Genomic DNA, 20,428 nt, shown 5'->3' with positions numbered 1-20,428 from the left:
AAAAATGGTTGAATGGATAATAAGAAAAAGAAGAAAAAACGAAAGAGGGTTGAATGATAAAGCGAATGAGAAAGAAAGAAAGAGGGTGGAACGGGCAATGGGAAAGAAAAAAAAGAAAAGATAGAGGGTTGAATGGATAAAATGAAAGAAGAATGAAAGAAAATAATGAAAGAGGGTTGAATGGATAAAGGGAAAGAAAAAGAAAGAGAAGAGGATTAAATAGAATGGAAATTTTTGTTTCTTTAAAAGAGAGAATTAACAAAGAAAGAAAGAAAAAAGAAAGAAAGTTGAATGGACAAAGGGAAAGAAAAAAGAGGGACGGAGGAAAAGAAAGAAACATGGTTGAATGGATAATGGGAAAAAGAAGAAAGAACGAAAGAGGGTTGAATGATAAAGCGAAAGAAAAAGGAAGAAAACAAAAGAAAAAGAAAGAAAGAAAGAAAGAAAGGGCATTGAATGGAAAGAAAGAAAGAAAGAAAGAAAGAAAGAAAGAAAGGGCATTGAATGGAAAGAAAGAAAGAAAGAAAGAGAAAGAAAGAAAGAAAGAAAGAAAGAAAGAAAGAAAGAAAGGGCATTGAATGGAAAAGAAAGAAAGAAAGAAAGAAAGAAAGAAAGAAAGGGCATTGAATGGAAAGAAAGAAAGAAAGAAAGAAAGAAAGAAAGAAAGAAAGAAAGAAAGAAAGAAAGAAGAAGAAAGGGCATTGAATGGAAAGAAAGAAAGAAGAAAAGAAAGAAAGAAAGAAAGAAAGAAAGAAAGAAAAAAGAAAGAAGAAAGAAAAAGAAAGAAAGAAAGGGCATTGAATGAAGAAGAAGAAAGAAAAAGAAAGAAAGAAAGAAGAAAAAAAGAAAGAAAGAAAGAAAGAAAGAAAGGCATTGAATGGAAAGAAAGAAAGAAAGAAGAAAAAGAAAAGAAGAAAGAAAAAAGAAAGGGCATTAAATTGGAAAGAAAAAAAAAAGAAGAAGAAAGAAAGAAGAAAGAAGAAAGAAAGAAGAAAGAAAGAAAGAAAGAAGGCAATGATGAAGAAAGAAAGAAGAAAGAAAGAAAGAAAAAGAAAGAAAGAAAAAGAAAGAAAGAAAGAAAGAAGAAAGGGCATTAAATGGAAAGAAAGAAAGAAGAAAGAAAGAAAGAAAGAAAGAAAGAAAGAAAGAAAGAAAGAAAGAAAGAAAGAAAGGGCATTGAATGGAAAGAAAGAAAGAAAGAAAGAAAGAAAGAAAGGGCATTGAATGGAAAGAAAGAAAGAAAGAAAGAAAGAAAGAAAGAAAGAAAGAAAGAAAGAAAGGGCATTAAATGGAAAGAAAGAAAGAAAGAAAGAGGGTTGAACAGGCAAAGGGAAAGAAGAAAAAAAGAAAAAACAGAGGGTTGAATGAATACAGGGAAAGAGAAGAAAGTAAGAAGGAAAGAGGGTTAAATTAATAAAGGGAAGAGAAGTAAGAATAAAAAAAGAGGGCTGAGTGAATAGGAAGGAAGGAAAGAAAAAGAAAGAAAAACTTGAAAGTGTTGAGCAGAGGTATGAAGTTTATTATGATTAGTGACTTCATGTAAAGGTGTCATTCAGTCTAGGGGTAACGTTCAGGAGCATTTCACCTCGACTGCATTATCTGTAATTACTGTAATATTTTACAAACCAACAATGTCTGCGATGCTTTTACATGAACTCACTGTTACCTCAGTCACAGATGCTGATTTATCCAACACAATCTCACGGCAATTCCTAACTTTTTGATTTAGTGGCTAATTCATATGAATTCGTACGATCTAATTCGTACAATTTAGTACGATTTGCTCATCCCCCAATGACGGTTGGGTTTAGGGGTGGGGTTTAGGAGCCACGCCTCCTTTTTAATATCGTACAATTTCGTACGACTGAACTGAACGAATTAGCCACTAAACTGACAAAACGTAAAATACTTACGTTTTCTCGTGAGATCTGGCTGGATTTATCCCCAGTATGGGTTCTTTAGGTTGGTGAATGCAGTATAATGAGGGCACTTAATCTTTGAGTGTGGGTTAAATCTCAGGGCTCATAGCATAAATTCAATCTCTATAATGAGAGCCATAAATTATCATCCAGCCCAGTAAAGCCTGAAGTAGCAGAACAAGTGGCTCCTGGATAAAAGTGTCTGCTAAATGACTGCTTAAATAATAGAAGCAGAAAACTCCGAGAAGCACTCTCATATCCTGAAGGATAATTAGAAACTGCCTGGAGCATCTGCTGTACATTTGCCTTCAAGACAGACTTTAAATATAGACCAAACATCAATATAAGCATTTGAAGCAATTGGATTTGTGTGTGTGTCTGTGGACTATCTTCTGGATAATTATCATCATGATAGATGGTTAAACCTCTAGAATGGTAAACGGTAACAACAACAACAGGGTTTCAGCGATAACTAATGTCTGTAGGATTGAAAATGTTGGTCAGAAGAGAAATCTTTTGGTGAACGTCATATTTATTTATGGTTTTGATGTTTCACATATTAACAGGAAAATATGGATGAATTCCTTAATGAGAAATATGGGCACAGATGGGTTAACTGGCTATTTTTAAGCTGATAAATAGCTTAGTACAGCCATATCACCCTGCAGCCCAAGACTGGTCACATTTTTGCTATACGATGTTTGGGAAAACTGTGCGTGTGCAAATTTGTGCATGTGTGATGTCTACACTACCTAACAAAAGTCTTGTCGTCGATCCTAGTTGTAAGAGCAACAAATAATACCTTGACTTCTAGATGATCATTTGGAAAAGTGGCAGATTTTTCTGATGAATCATCTGTTGATCTGCATCCCAATCATCACTAATACTGCAGAAGATCTACTGGAACCCACATGGACCCAAGGTTCTCATAGAAATCAGTCAAGTTTGGTGAAGGAAACATCATGGTTTGGGGTTACATTCAGTATGGGGGGGTGCGAGAGATCTGCAGAGTGGATGGCAACATCAACAGCCTGAGGTATCAAGACATCTGTGCTGCCCATTACATTACAAACCACAGGAGAGGGCAAATTCTTCAGCAGGATAGCGCTCCTTCTCATACTTCAGCCTCCACATCAAAGCTCCTGAAAGCAAAGGGTCAAGGTGCTCCAGGATTGGCCAGCCCAGTCACCAGACATGAACATTATTGAGCATGTCTGGGGTAAGATGAAGGAGGAGGCATTGAAGACGAATCCAAAGAATCTTGATGAACTCTGGGAGTCCTGCAAGAATGCTTTCTTTGCCATTCCAGATGACTTTATTAATAAGTAATTTGAGTCATTGCAGAGATGTATGGATGCAGTCCTCCAAGCTCATGATGGAGTCAGACACAATATTCATTCTGTTTCCACTGCACCATGACTTTATATTCTATACTGGACATTATTTCTGTTCAGTGACAATACTTTTGTCTAAGCAAAGTCAGACCTCACTGTCCTAATTAAATCATTAAAAATCAAGGCATGACCATATTTTATTTTGGTAAAGTAAGCATAATCTAGAGGCCTTTGCCTTTCATATAAGCCATTTTGATACCAAATGATCTACTAGAAGTCAAGTTATTATTTGTTCTTCCTAAAACTTTGACAGACGACAAGACCTCTGTCAGGTAGTGTATATCATATTACAGAAAGATAACAAACACAAACCTACAGTATAAAAGGAATGACGTTTGCTTTTATAATTTGAATTATACCCTCATTTTAATGGTATTCTATTAATCTTTATGATAAAGCCAGTGCTTTTGGACTTTTTTTTCTTTTTTTTCTACAACTGACTTATTTTATATATAAAAAATACTACTTAACAATAACGTAGATGTAAATATGAAAACTGTAGATGTATAATTACCAAATGTGTTAATGCATCTCAATGAAAAGGGTCCATTTACACATTGTATGAAGTCATATTTACATAGTTTTAAAGAGCCTGTTTTTTTTCATATTGTCGTGACTGTATGCCATGGTCACGAACTGTCCTCTCATCATTAAGTTTGTCCTGATTTATAAAACCTCAGTATCCTTGAGATATCTTTGTGATTACAGCCTTAAATGTATGAAAGGGGTGAAAATCTCCATGTGTCAAGGGAAAAAAACAACTTTAATTTTCTTCTTTATGAACATACAAAGCTTGTTTACATCTCCTTTTGTTAATCATCAGGCCAAGGACGTAAGAGGGGTAAAATTTGAATTATTTGTCCGCCGTAAACATTGACCATGATAGAAAATATATTTCAGTATTAGTATTGTGTGGAAATAGTCATTGTTTTTTTTGAGAAATCGCTGTTTGTTTGGTTTAAATGAGATTTGTAAATGATGAGTGTAATGTTTTTCACAGTTTACATTATTTTCAAAGGAGCTTGACAATAGAAGGGAAAACTTTTGAGCTCTTAAAATGTTAATTTAATGAATTTTTGAAAGACAAAACAGTGTGATTTTCTGTTTAGTACTGTATATTTAGTATACGCTTATTTAGAAAATGGATTTGTCGTACTGCAGAACCTATAACTGTCTTGCGAAAATAGGATAAAGGTGTGGGAAATATAAAAAAAAAATTTGTATACATGTTTTTTTTAATAATAGATGCAACTTGCACTCACCGGCCACTTTATTAGGTACAACTGCTCGTTAACGCAAATTTCTAATCAGCCAATCACATGGAAGCAACTCAATGCATTTAGGCATGTGGACATGCCTAAGAAAGGTGATTTAAGTGACTTTGAACGTGGCATGGTTGTTGATACCAAACGTAACCATGGATCCATACTGCCTACGTTTCAGACTGGTGGTGTAATGGTGTGGTGGATATTTTCTTGGCACACTTTGGGCCCATTAGTACCAATTGAGCAGCGTGTCAACGCCACACCCTACCTGAGTATTGTTGCTGACCAAGTCCATCCCTTTATAACCACCGCTACTTCCAGCAGGATAACGCGCCATGTCATAAAGCGGGAATCATCTCAGACTGGTTTCTTGAACATGACAATGAGTTCTCTGTACTCAAATGGCCTCCACAGTCACCAGGTCTCAATCAATCCAATAAAGCACATTTGGGATGTGGTGTAACAGGTGATTCCCATCATGGATGTGCAGTCGACAAATCTGCAGCATTTGTGAGATGCTATCATGTCAATATGGAGCAAAATCTCAGAGGAATATTTCCAGTACCTTGGTGAATCTGTGCCACGAAGGATTAAAGCAGTTCTGGACGCAAAAGGGGGTCCAATTCGATACTAGTAAGGTGTACCTAATAAAGTGGCCGGTGAGTGTATATTCTAAAGTTTCTTAGATAATGCAATTACTGCAATTTTCGTTTCAATTTTAATTTATATCACTCAAACAAAGCTGAAAGAAGCTATTTTCAGATTTATGCTGAAGACATTGTTTGGCCTAATGTTCGTGCTGCTATTGTTTGTTTTTAGTCGTGTGATGAATGCTGTTATGTTCCTGGGGGTGTTGCTTTGTTGACCCCTCTTCCCCTTTCTGTTTATATTTGCTGTCTGCTATCCTTCTAAAATCTAGGTGTTCCTATTGGCTCACTGAGTTTTCATGAGTGGACCAATCAGAAGAGGATGGGGGTCATTTCAAGAGTTCACACTTAGATATTGTTTGACAACTGTTAGCAGGTTTGGCATGCTGTCCCGGGAGAGAACCCTGAGCTCGGAGATAGGTGAGCCCAGGGCTCCCGCCTGGTCCATAGAGCATATGCGGGGAGTACGAGATCAGGTGGTTCTCGAGAGCTCCCCGTGGTAAGAGGTAGAAAGGAGGAGGAGATGGGGTGGATGGGAGGTTTCTTCGGAAAACGAAGATAAGAGAGTAGTTCTAGCTAGGCTACTTATAGTGAGTTGGGGTTAATCTGATTGGCTAACTAGTGAATGTAGATGAGTGGCCAGCTGCAGTCGATCATATCACGTGCTCCTCTCGAAATTAATTTGAAAACTTCACTTAAAGAGCTCCAGTGATGACACCAGAATGGGGAATCCTTCATCTCTTGTGACTGCGCTGTCTTTTTGTGTGACACTTGTGCTTATGTCCTGTTCTCTGGTTTGCTTCATTGTTTTTTGTACACCTATTCTGAAAGTCCAAACTAAACTGCTTAAATCTACTAAAAGAGAAGTGAAAGTAAAGTACATCACGTTACTTACATCTCACATAGGCCTCCACCTAGGTGATTCTCTGTTAAAACATTAGGTAAGTTCGTTTGTATGTCGTAGTTTGTTCGTTGTCTATTTCGATTTATAGCAGCTAACGTCTCAGGGGAATTTTAAAAATTGTTGAGTTGTCATAATTATGTTTAGCCCTTTTCATCCCCCGAGCCACACAGTGCGTAACATAATTTGGGGGCTCGTCCGGGAGCATCGAAGAAGCCCGGATACTTTTAGTTGGGTTGTTGCTTGATCGGATATGGTTGCGGCTGAAAGTTAACGAGAATTATTTATATTATTTATTAAATTTACGATTTATTGTATTTTATTAATGCCTAACCCTAAACCCAACCGTCACAGTAATGTGAAAACAGTAGTTGTACTGAGTATTATTAACGCCTACCCCCACCCCAACCCTAAACCCAACCGTCAAAGTAATATGAAAACAGTAGTTGTACTGAGTATTATTAACGCCTACCCCCACCCCAACCCTAAACCCAACTGTCACAGTAATGTGAAAACTGTAGTTGTACTGAGTATTATTAACGCCTACCCCCACCCCAACCCTAAACCCAACTGTCATAGTAATGTGAAAACTGTAGTTGTACTGAGTATTATTAACGCCTACCCCCACCCCAACCCTAAACCCAACCGTCACAGTAATGTGAAAACAGTAGTTGTACTGAGTATTATTAACGCCTACCCCCACCCCAACCCTAAACCCAACCGTCAAAGTAATGTGAAAACAGTAGTTGTACTGAGTATTATTAACATCTACCCCCACCCCAACCCTAAACCCAACCGTCAAAGTAATGTGAAAACTGTAGTTGTACTGAGTATTATTAACGCCTACCCCCACCCCAACCCTAAACCCAACCGTCACAGTAATGTGAAAACAGTAGTTGTACTGAGTATTATTAACATCTACCCCCACCCCAACCCTAAACCCAACCGTCAAAGTAATGTGAAAACAGTAGTTGTACAGTATTATTAACGCCTACCCCCACCCCAACCCTAAACCCAACCGTCACAGTAATGTGAAAACAGTAGTTGTACTGAGTATTATTAACGCCTACCCCCACCCCAACCCTAAACCCAACCGTCATAGTAATGGGAAAACAGTAGTTGTACTGAGTATTATTAACGCCTACCCCCACCCCAACCCTAAACCCAACCGTCACAGTAATGTGAAAACAGTAGTTGTACTGAGTATAATTAACGCCTACCCCCACCCCAACCCTAAACCCAACCGTCACAGTAATGTGAAAACAGTAGTTGTACTGAGTATAATTAACGCCTACCCCCACCCCAACCCTAAACCCAACCGTCACAGTAATGTGAAAACAGTAGTTGTACTGAGTATTATTAACGCCTACCCCCACCCCAACCCTAAACCCAACCGTCAAAGTAATGTGAAAACTGTAGTTGTACTGAGTATTATTAACGCCTACCCCCACCCCAACCCTAAACCCAACCGTCACAGTAATGTGAAAACAGTAGTTGTACTGAGTATTATTAACACCTACCCCCACCCCAACCCTAAACCCAACCGTCAAAGTAATATGAAAACAGTAGTTGTACTGAGTATTATTAACACCTACCCCCACCCCAACCCTAAACCCAACCGTCATAGTAATGTGAAAACAGTAGTTGTACTGAGTATTATTAACACCTACCCCCACCCCAACCCTAAACCCAACCGTCAAAGTAATATGAAAACAGTAGTTGTACTGAGTATTATTAACGCCTACCCCCACCCCAACCCTAAACCCAACCGTCATAGTAATGGGAAAACAGTAGTTGTACTGAGTATTATTAACACCTACCCCCACCCCAACCCTAAACCCAACCGTCATAGTAATGTGAAAACAGTAGTTGTACTGAGTATTATTAACACCTACCCCCACCCCAACCCTAAACCCAACCGTCAAAGTAATATGAAAACAGTAGTTGTACTGAGTATTATTAACACCTACCCCCACCCCAACCCTAAACCCAACCGTCAAAGTAATATGAAAACAGTAGTTGTACTGAGTATTATTAACACCTACCCCCACCCCAACCCTAAACCCAACCGTCAAAGTAATATGAAAACAGTAGTTGTACTGAGTATTATTAACGCCTACCCCCACCCCAACCCTAAACCCAACCGTCATAGTAATGTGAAAACAGTAGTTGTACTGAGTATTATTAACGCCTACCCCCACCCCAACCCTAAACCCAACCGTCAAAGTAATATGAAAACAGTAGTTGTACTGAGTATTATTAACGCCTACCCCCACCCCAACCCTAAACCCAACCGTCATAGTAATGTGAAAACAGTAGTTGTACTGAGTATTATTAACGCCTACCCCCACCCCAACCCTAAACCCAACCGTCATAGTAATATGAAAACAGTAGTTGTACTGAGTATTATTAACGCCTACCCCCACCCCAACCCTAAACCCAACCGTCAAAGTAATATGAAAACAGTAGTTGTACTGAGTATTATTAACGCCTACCCCCACCCCAACCCTAAACCCAACCGTCATAGTAATTTGAAAACAGTAGTTGTACTGAGTATTATTTATGCTATATATTAAATTACCCAATAAATTGTATTATTAACGCCTACCCCCACCCCAACCCTAAACCCAACCGTCACAGTACTATGATTGATGCACATATAGCACTTCCGGCGAGCCACGTATCCAATCTATACTTTACCTTTTGGTAACCCATATTTTCCCCTGGTGTGCTGCTGTGACATGACACACACATTGTTGAAATATTGAAGCTAGGTGAGTGTTATAAAATTTATAATTTTGTTCGATGGAAGATTTGTTGTGGATTGAGGAAATCTATTTAGTTATATTTTATTATATCTGAATTTATTTGTACATGTGGCTTAAGTGCATCCTTGAAAGTGACAAGACATTGAGCATTTTTGTCTTTCAAGGATGCAATTTTGACCCAGTGGAACTTAATGTGCTGTCAAATGTTAATTTTTTTTCAATAATTCAATAATGCTCACTGCTGTAAATTTACAAGTTTCAATTTTAATTTAGTTTTTAATTGTCAGCTACAAATTTGCTTGTGTGTGGATGTACAGTGCTCCGCATAAATGAGTTCTCCCCTCACAGATCTCTCATTTAAATAAATATTTTCTACAGGATGCTTTACAATAAAATATGTGTGCATTTACAATAGACTAGTCAGTATTAAAGCCAAAACTGGAACGAATCTAACAAAGAATCTGAAGATCACAGTGCAAAAATGAGTAATGCTAACACAGAATTAGTAATGTTAACCCAAATAAAGATTAAATAATATTAATGAACAGGAAAAAATGATAAACAGAAATATAATTTAGTTGAAATGTTCTTATTTGTATTTTCGTTGTTGTTGCTGCAATAACTTGTTTAAATATAATGTACATTTTATTATTTTTATATTCCTACATATGTTAGGTGACCAACTCATACTTTTAATGATTATAACTGTTCAATAAAACTGATTGGTTTAAATGCACCAAAAATACTGTCTATATTCACTGAGAACTGGACAATAATATTCATTCTCAAAAGGGGGTGTACTTATTTATGCTGAGCACTTTAGATATGTACAGTATAAACTCAGTGTGTGTGTGTGTCTGTGTTTTATATTCACCCCATCTCCCTCTTTGATGAAGTCTTTTCTACAGATGTGGGCCATGATTCCTGTGGCCAGAGCGTCTCCCATCACATTGACCATTGTGCGAAATCTGTCTCTGAAGAGGTGAGAACAAACGCACATCATGTTAAAATCCACTTAATATCGGGTAAAATGTATAGGATTCATACAAATAGATATAAATAGAGCATGTAATTCTTAATTGATGATTTTTTTTGCGCAACATCTGTGCTAAATGCAGATAACTGTGTTAGAATCTTTCCTTCTAAACTCATTTCTTAATGTTTGTAATTAGATTGACCATAAAAATGAGAAATGCTTTTATAGTTTTTTTATTTTATGATGCAAAATAATACTTTTCTTACTTAGTTTTTGTCTTGTTTCTAGTCCAAATATGTACAAATTTTTAAACCAAGAAGCATTTTCTAGACAAATATAAATATAGTCTTGTTTTCAGAAACAATAAGTCAAACTTTTTCTTTAAAGTCAAAGTTTTTTCTTATACAGTAGGTGCAGTATGTAAGTTTGACACCCAGTGGTTTAACTAGGTATTGCACACCTGGTTTAAAACGCATGCAAGAGTAGGTTGCCAGATTGATGAAACCAACAAAGGCTGATTTAAGTTGTGTTCTACATAAAAGCAACAGCACGGTAGAAGGAATATTTTCCAAATTAAAAGGAGCTTTTGTCCTAGCCAACACCTGAAATGGCTTCTGTTACTTACAACTGAACAACAGAAAACTGACAATGATCACCTCAGGTACACCTCATGTGCTTTATTCAGTGTTAAATGCTAATAATGTGAGTTTGAATGCCATTTTACATTACGTTTATTGCCATACTACTGAAAGCAGCAGCAGATGGTTCACCTCAGATCTTGAAAATAAAATAAACCCTTTGAAATTGAACTTTATAAACTTTAACTCAGTGTTAATCAACACATATCAGTGATTCAGCATCTACATTTAATAATGTTAAAGAGGTTTAATATGTATTAATTAGATTATAACCTTACCATTTCGTTGAAGTGCAGTGAGTGCACTATTCTGTGCTTCTGATTGGCTGTATTTAAATTTCTGTCGTGTTTCATCTGGTGAAAACATCCAAATTTTGCTTATGCGTGTTGTTAGTACACAGGTTACAATGTAATATGTTTACGTTTGTAATATTTATAATATTTGTGGATTAACAACCAGCTCATGTGGAACTCTGCATCTCATTTAGTAGGCTGCTACTGTCCACCGGAGGTCGCATTTTCAGACGCATACCTCGAGAGCCTTCATGACTGAATGAATCACACCAAGGCAATCCGGGGTGCTCCAGTATAATTGGCTAAACTGCAGTGGGCGGGTTAAATGTACCAAAACAAAGACAGCCGTTCTGGCACCTAACGCACATTTTCAAAGCAGAATATCTGACTTGAGCATTGTTTTTCAGATAAACCAGAATATTCACTTAAATATCTGCAAACATATTATGGTATTTTTATGCTTTACAAGAGTTAAATACTTACATACAGCACATTTAAAACAAGTAAAATAATCTGCCAATGGGAGAAGCTAAATAATCTTGTTTTAGATTTGAAATAACATTATTTTGCTTACTCCATTAGCAGATTAATTTGCTAGTTTTAAAAATTTCCTTTAATTTTGATGTATTATTTCTGAAAACAAAACTTAATTTTATACTCGTCTAGAAAATGCTTCTTGATTTAAGAATTTTTCGATATTTGAATGCTTGTTTCTAGTCCAAATATCTAAAAATTCTTCAAAATCAAGAATCATTTCTAGTAAAGTAAGAAGTAATGAGTCAAAATTAAGTGAGTTTTTCCTTAAAGGTTGAGGACACCCTGGAGAACTTTTTTTGAGATGTTAACAGATTTGTGTGTGTTGAGCATCAGTTAAGACATTAGAACCTGTCAGCTTTAATTGTGGGAAAAACTGGATAATTTTGAGCTTTTGTCGGCTAATTTCATCTTCCTTGTTTAAATAAATTTTTGGGGCGGGATCAAAATTAGTGACGTGGCGCAAAACTGCAAGTGAAGTGAGTTTTTTTATCCTATGGGAGGAGCTTGCTTCTTAATTATTCATAAGAACACGTGCTTTCCAAAGGCAAGGCAGACCTTCCAGGCTGTGAACCAATTACTGGGTGAGACTGCACAGCACGGCTCATATTTTTGTTTTCTATGATCCACCTTGGGGTTTGTTGCATGTTTTTCTCCGTGATGCTGTCAGGGCCAATACAGCAAAGCTGTTGGTTTGCTGCAAGCCTTTTTGTCGAGAGAGCTGTGTGAGAATTAGAGTATGGGGGACTGTTTTTTATCAGTTGAGTTTGTTACCATTCAGACACATCGCCTATCTGTGCTGCTGTGTTCACCCATGTTTAAAATCCTCCTGATTAGCGCCAGGGCTAATGGTTGGAATAGACAGGGAAAAAGACCTGTGTCCTGCTATCCACTGTCTGCTTTTAGACCCGGGGATTGAGGAGGAAAGAAATCCTCCTCATTTATAGTTACTTGCTGTTTATTTATTGGCATTTTAGCTTTGTATACTATAAACTCATGGGTCTCCTCAAGGTTTGTGTTTCATTTTGTGAGTCAACTGACAGTTTTTTTTCTTTCACATTTTTTTTCCCTGCTTTGTCATCCACGCCCACTCCTCCCTCTGCTCGCAGAGCTCCACACCTATCATGGAGCATTATTTGAAAAAGATTATGAGGTAGATTTGAAGTGAAAGCGGGGGGTTTCATGACTCTTTAAATCAAGCTAAATAATCTGCCAACGGGGAAAGCAAAATAATCTGGTTTTAGATTTGAAATAACATTATTTTGCTTACCCCATTGACATATTAATTTGCCACTTTTAAAGAAAAACTCACTTAATTTTAATGTATTATTTCTGAAAACAAAACAAAATTTTATATGTGTCTAGAAAATGCATCTTGATTCAAGAATTTGAGATATTTGTACTAGGAACAAGAGACTTTTTTAATTTTTATTTGCTGTGTATTGATTTATGTCTTGATAATGTCATACTTACAAGGCCCAATCAACAGCGATAATGAGAGTGATGTCATCGGTGGGCAGTCCGACGGATGTCAACACTATTACCATGGTAACCAGGCCAGCCTGCGGGATCCCGGCTGCACCGATGCTTGCGGCTGTTGCTGTAATACTGGAAAACACGGTAAACAAAACATTACACCACAAATAGGACGAATAAAACATGGTAAACGAAACATAACACAATAAACAGTACATTCTGTTGAGTGGTGACATATACATTTTTATTTAGATTACTATCACTTTATACTTTAAGTAGGCAGATCATAGAACTGAATGAAAATTTTATGAATGACAGATAACCAGCCTTTATGGATTAATTATAAATTCCGATAATTAATTATAATGTTTTCTAATTTTAATTACATTTTATTTACAATTTTATTGATAATATAAATACATTTAAATGATTTATTATAATTATAGAAATAATAATATATTATAAATGATAATTATATTTTATTATTTATTAATTTTACATTTTATTTAGAATTGTATTAAAAATATATATAATTAATATTTATTATAATTATAAATAATAATAATAATATATAATAAATTATTATTTTATTAAAAATTGTAGTTTATTTTTAACTTTATTTATTAAATTAGTGTACATTATAATTAATTATAATTATAAATGATATATTATAATTTTATTACAAATTTTATTTACATTTTAGAATTTTTATAAAAAGTCAAAAAGAATAATTATAATTATTATTTATTATAATTATAAATAATAGTTATAATGAATTAGAAGTTATAATAAATTATAATTATGATTTTATTAGTAATTTTATTTAGGAATTTTATTCATTAAATTAATATAAATTATAACTAATTATCATTTATTATATTTAAAAATAATAATAATAATAATAATAATAATAATACCGTATAATAATAATAATAATAATAATAATAATAATAATAATAATAATACCGTATAATAATAATAATAATAATAATAATAATAATAATAATAATAATAATAATTTTATTACTAATTTTGATTACATATTTAGAATTTTATTTATAAAAATAAACAATTATAAATATTTTTATAATTATAAATTACAATGATAATTTTACTACTAATTTTAATGAAATTTTATTTAGAATTAAATTTATAGAATAAATTAAAAAAGAATTAATTAATTATAAATTACTAAAGGTTTTATTATTCAATTGCAAAATTGTGGCTGTGTTACATTGCTTATACGTGCACTGTAAAGGAAATAAAGAAAATCATCCTGCTCTTGTCTTGGATGTATTGTCCGACTGGCAGATCTGACATATGTACATATAAAAGCCAGAGTTGAAAGAGAGACCGGTTTGAGCATTTTGGGATAGCTGGGGGGTGGGGTGACAATTGAAAACTGCGTAATAATCCTGCGGTAAGACAGCCATGTGACAGCAGCGTTTATCCCTGTAACAGCACCGCACACAATGCTTTTCTGACTGTCAGTCTCTGTCTGTATGGTCAAACCCTCCATTCTCCATCTGACCTTCCATTTGCAAAATTGTGAGTTTCTCAGCATCACTCTGTGATGTAGTGCACATACTGGAGAGTGTGCACTTTAATTTGTGCTTGCTGTTCCTGTTAGTCAAGAACAGATGATGGGGACGTTTATAACCCTGAGGAGGACACCAAAGCTCAGAGAACACGCTGCAAGCCAAAAATATGATGAATGATGCTTCTGTCAGGCACACATTGCCACATCTGCGCAACACTCACTGTCTTGTGCATCAATAAATAGGGTTATTCCTGCATAGAGAAGTGCAAGGGGGCAATTTATATACATTTTTTTTTCCGGCTTAGTCCCTTTATTAATCTGGGGTTGCCACAGCGGAATGAACCACCAACTTATACAGCATATGTTTTACACAGTGGATGCCCTTCCAGCTGCAACCCATCACTGGGAAACACCCATACACACTCATTCACATACATACACTACGGCCAATTTAGCTGACCCAATTCACCTATAACGCATGTCTTTGGACTGTGTGGGAAACTGGAGCACCCAGAGGAAACCCACGCGAATGCAGGGAGAACATGCAAACTCCACACAGAAATGCCAGCTGACCCAGCCGAGACTCGAACCAGCGACCTTCTTGTTGTGAGGCTACAGTGCTAACCACTGTGCCACCGCATCGCCTATACAGTTGAAGTCATAATCATTAGCCCCCTTTGATTTTTTTTCTTCTGGAGAAAGTCTTATTTGTTTTATTTCGGCTAGAATAAAAGCATTTTTAAAAAACATTTTAAGGTCAAAATTATTAGCCCCTTTTAGCTATTTTTTTCTTCAATAGTCTACAGAACAAACCATCGTTATACAATAACTGCCTAATTACCCTAACCTGCCTAGTTAACCTAATTAACAATGTTAAGTCTTTAAATGTCACTTTAAGCTGTATAGAAGTGTCTTGAAAAATATCGAGTCAGTTATTATAATAAATCAGTTATTAGAAAAGTAGTTATTAAAACTATCATGTTTAGAAATGAGCTGAAGAAATCTTCTCTCCGTTAAGCAGAAATTGGGGAAAAAAAATAAACAGGGGGGCTAATAATTCTGACTTCAACTGTATATGAAGAGATCAGATACAATAACCTGAAGTGTCGCCTGAAATTTCCAGCGAAAATTAGCTTTTTTTCTCAATATACATACATACATACATACATACATACACACACACACACACACACACACACACACTCACCGACCACTTTATTAGGTACACCTTACTAGTACTGGGACCCACTTTTGCCTTCAGAACTGCCTTAATCCTTCATGGCATAGATTCAACAAGGTACTGGAAATATTCCTCATAGATTTTGCTCCATATTGACATGATAGCATCACGCAGTTGCTGCAGATTTGTCAGCTGCACATCCATGATGAAACAAATCTCTTTTTCCACCACATCCCAAAGGTGCTCTATTGGATTAAAATCTGGTGACTGTGGAGGCCATTTGAGTACTCATTGTCAACTACATTTGAGTTCCCTTATTGTGAACATGACAACTCATTGTCATGTTTAAGAAACCAGTTTGAGATGATTCACGCTTTGACATGGCGCGTTATCCTGCTGGAAGTAGCCATCAGAAGATGGGTACACTGTGGTCATAAAGGGATGGACATGGCCAGCAACAATACTCAGGTAGGCTGTGGCGTTGACACTATGCTCAATTGGTACAAATGGGCCCAATGTGTGTCAAGAAAATATCCCCCACACCATTACACCACCACTACCAGCCTGAACCATTGATACAAGGCAGAATGCCAAATTCTGACCCCACCATCTGAATGTGGCAGTAGAAATCGAGACTCATTAGACCAGGCAACGTTTCTCCAATCATCTATTGTCCAATTTTGGTGAGCCTGTGTGAATTATAGCCTCAGTTTCCTGTTCTTAGCTGATAGGAGTGGCACCCGGTGTGGTCTTCTGCTGCTGTAGCCCATCAAGGTTGGACGTGTTGTGTGTTCAGAGATGCTCTTCTGCAAACCTCGGTTGTAACGAGTGGTTATTTGAGTTACTGTTGCCTTTCTATCAGCTGGAACCAGTCTGGCCACTCTCCTCTGACCTCTGGCATCAACAAGACATTGGATTTGCGTGAAAATCCCAGTAGATCAGCAGTTTCTGAAATACCCAGACCAGCCCGCCTGGCACCATGCCACGTTCAAAGTCACTTAAATCACCTTTCTTCTCCATCCTGATGCTCGGTTTGAACTGCAGCAGATCATCTTGACCATGTCTACATGCCTAAATGCATTGAGTTGCTGCCATGTGATTGGCTGATTAGACATTTGAGTTAACGAGCAGTTGGACAGGTGTACCTAAAAAAGTGGCCAGTGAGTGTGTGTATATGTGTATATATATACACAATTATTCATTCATTCATTCATTTATTAATTTTCTTTTTGGTTTAGTCCCTTTATTAATCCGGGGTCGCCACAGCGGAATGAACCACCAACTTATCCAACACATGTTTAATGTGAAATACTCATTCTTCTTCAAATATTTCCTAGTGTAATAGTGCAGTTTAATGGATAAATGTATTTAATGGGGAATATTTTTATCACATTTTCAAACATTATGTGAATTAATTGCTTTGTTGGATGTTAAAACATTTCCTGCACCTGATTGTGATGATTTGGCCGAAGTCTAGCTCGTAATTGTTGACCTGGGCGATAAAGATGGCCGCCACCGCCTCGTACAGCGCTGTGCCGTCCATGTTGATGGTGGCTCCGACCGGCAGCACGAAGCGAATGATCCGTCGGTCAATGTGATTGTTTTCCAGCAGGCACTTGAAGGTGATAGGCAGAGTAGCAGAACTGAGAACCAACAACAAGAGAACGCTTGATAAAACATCTGTCAGGTCATGCGTCTGAAATAAACAGCTCAGTAATCTCACATGTGTGTGTCAGCTGCAAGAGATTAACAACATAATACAACAGGATGTGGTGTTGTTGTGGTGTAGAACTAAACCGGTAATAACACACTGCATGATTTTTGTTATCTTGTTGTAATGTTTTCTATTGCAGATACCCTCCTTTTTTATCAATATTCATTAACTTTGGCAAGAAAAGTTTTTTTTTCCCTCCCTTATATAATTAAATGTAAAATAAATAAAAATAATATCAAACTAAAGGAGCAGGGGTGCCCAAACGTCTTCATATGAAGGGCCGAAAACCAAATATCATTGAGAGCCATGGGCCAAAGGTAAACAAAGCAAGCTGCATTACATTGAAGTTGCCATACGTAATTTCCTAATATGTTTCATTATATTTCGAAATAAATAGAAAAACCTTACGTTAAATTGTAATACCTAATGCAATATAACTTTTAAAATGCTAACGTATTACAATAAAAACCATCACATTTATACCACAGTGAAGTCCAATGCTGAGTACACTAGTAAAGCAGAAACTGCCTTTGACTTGATTTGCTCTCCAAATTCTCTGCATTGGCGTGTCACATATGTACATCTAAACTAAATCTGATTATTTATGACATTTAATTAAAGCATTTAATTTCTATTAGCTTTTAACAATACAACAAACACAGGGTTACATTAAAATTTAATTGACAATCTCAAAGCCATCCCCATCATTCTCCCTCTCTTCTCAGATGGGATGGCGGGCCAAATCAAAGGTTACCATTGGCTAACTTTGGCCCACGGGCTGTAGTTTGGGAATTTCTGTAAATAAGTTTTGTTAAATAACAATTCCATTTAAATTAGGTTTATTTTTATGACATCACAGATATTTATATATATATATATATAATGATTATTATTATTATTATTATTATTATTATTATTATTATTATTAGCCTCCCTGAATTATTAGCCCTTCTGTTTATTTTTTCCCCCAATTTCTGTTTTCTCTCTCTCTCTCTCTCTCTCTCTCTCTCTCTCTCTCTCTCTCTCTCTCTCTCTCTCTCTCTCTCTCTCTCTCTCTCTCTCTCTCTCTCTCTCTCTCTCTCTCTCTCTCTCTCTCTCTCTCTCTCTATATATATATATATATATATATATATATATATATATATATATATATATATATATATATATATATGTGTGGGTAATTGTGTGTTTCAATCTGGCTACCACAGCAAGTATATTTCAAACCTGTGTATATATATATATACAGAAAACAGAAATTGGGGGAAAAAATAAAAAAGGGCTAATAATAATAATAATAATATGTGTGTGTGTGTATGTATATATATATATACATATATATACAGTAAGTCTATCATAATGTCCTGGCAGAGTATCCAGTGCGTTTAATTAAATGAAAATTCAAACTGGACTCACTGGTAGATGTTTATTTGTTCTTTTACATTTTTTTTTTATAAAAATTATTTTAAACTAATAATAATAATCTTTATTTATTTATTTTTGATTATCTATGATTTTTATATCAAGATCAAATGTCCTGGCAGACAATAACCAGCTTATTGTTTATTGAGGATAAAGCACATGTGAGACTGCTGAGCTGTTTATTTCAGATGCATTGATTGCTTGTTTGATTAAATGCAAATTTTATTAGAAAATTATGGTGATTTTCTGCCAGGACATTTTCTGCTTTCAGTGTTTCACTTGCATGACTATTTATAAGCTGTTTTGGCTGCAGATTTGACCAGATTTACATCCATTCTGAGAAAACCCACATATTTATCATCATAAATGGTCCAGAAACTGACCTGTTTTAACACATTTGGAATATTTATAATTGTTATACTTGTTGTATTTTATATTTCTTTTATGTAATGCACTTTTAATTACCATTGTTCATGAAATATGAATAAATATTTATAAATAAACTATAAATAAGCTATATAAATAAACTTGCCTTGCCTAAGATATTTCAACACCTTTAGCAACAGTTCATATTCGCTTGCTGTCAAACAACAAGATTTATTTGCGCTAATATGATGCAAGAAAGACTGGATAAGCACCATATTATAAATGAGACACTTTTATATGCTGTGGAGCTATTTTTTCTTTAATATTTTAGCACATGACAGAGAAAAGCTTCAAACATTCGTCATGTGAATGCCTGTTTTAGGTGGACACAACATGTGAAGGACTGCTACTGCCAGAGCGAGAGGGCAAAAAGCTAAATTTATTAATGAAATCTTTCATGTGCTGCTGCAATATTTATGATGTTTTCTTCTGTCTGTTGTGCACGCAGGGTCACAACCTCCTCCCGATGCAGAGCAATGTGAAAGGTGTGATGAAATCAGTCATCAGAGAACACAAAACCTCTTTACTGGGACATCAAACGTGGAATGAAAGAAACGGGTGATTTGCACAGAAGCCAAAAACAAAATATTAATTAGATGGAATCAACAAGCTGAGGTTTTCATATTCATACTGCTTTGCAAAAGGATCGGGTTAGTAGTATTTTTGTTTTTTTTATTAAAAAAATGACAGGAAAGGATCTTAATAAACAAATTGATTCTATTTTAAATGAAAATCTTTTTTAATCGATTGACAGCACTAATATTTATAAATCATTTATTATTTAGATATCATTTATTATATATATACACACACATATTTATTATATATATTATATATATATACACACACACATATATATATATATATATACACACACACATATATATATATATATATAAATCACACTTTTTTGCATCTAGTCGCAATTATTTGCAATTAAAAACTGAAACTTGTCATTTTAAGTATTAAAATGTGGATTGTAAATTAATGTAAACTTAAGACAAAGAAACTATTTAAATGAAAAATACGATTGTTTATCAGAATTTTAATTTAACTTGTGACACGGATTTCTTCATGTAATCAACACACCTGAAAAGTTGAGATGTTTTTAACTAGGTACTCCTGGAAAACCTGTGCGCATCTGCGACACTCTCTATTTGCACACACAAGCTGCGCACCTCCATTGAAAAAAATGGAGGATTTCTGGGTTGCCCTGTAGACGTGTATACATGTTACTATGAAGACATGTTCATATGTGCCTCTCAATGAATTCGGGCAGGGAAAACTGCACTCCTGTAGATTTGGATCCTATTTTAAGGTCAGGAAATTAAAAAAAAG

At 35.5% G+C, this 20,428-nt stretch overlaps 1 protein-coding gene across 2 annotated transcripts in view; it reads right to left on the bottom strand.

Annotated features, from left to right (window-relative positions):
* slc1a7b (solute carrier family 1 member 7b) overlaps window positions 1-20,428 on the bottom strand; it is a 151,782-nt gene that overhangs the window by 1,481 nt on the left and 129,873 nt on the right. Inside the window, exons 8-10 of one of the 2 annotated variants that reach the window (XM_056448864.1) lie at window positions 16,980-17,174; window positions 12,809-12,943; window positions 9,769-9,868 (exon numbers count right to left, since the gene is read on the bottom strand). In XM_056448864.1, the coding sequence (XP_056304839.1) occupies window positions 9,769-9,868; window positions 12,809-12,943; window positions 16,980-17,174 (430 nt within the window). The remainder of the gene's footprint in view (window positions 1-9,768; window positions 9,869-12,808; window positions 12,944-16,979; window positions 17,175-20,428) is intronic. The other variant, XM_056448865.1, reaches the window with a different exon arrangement.

This window comes from Danio aesculapii, chromosome 23 (genome assembly GCF_903798145.1).
Source record: "Danio aesculapii chromosome 23, fDanAes4.1, whole genome shotgun sequence".
NCBI lineage: Eukaryota > Metazoa > Chordata > Actinopteri > Cypriniformes > Danionidae > Danio > Danio aesculapii.
The sequence above is the reverse complement of the archived record's forward strand: the minus strand, read 5'-3'. Positions and strand labels throughout refer to the sequence as shown.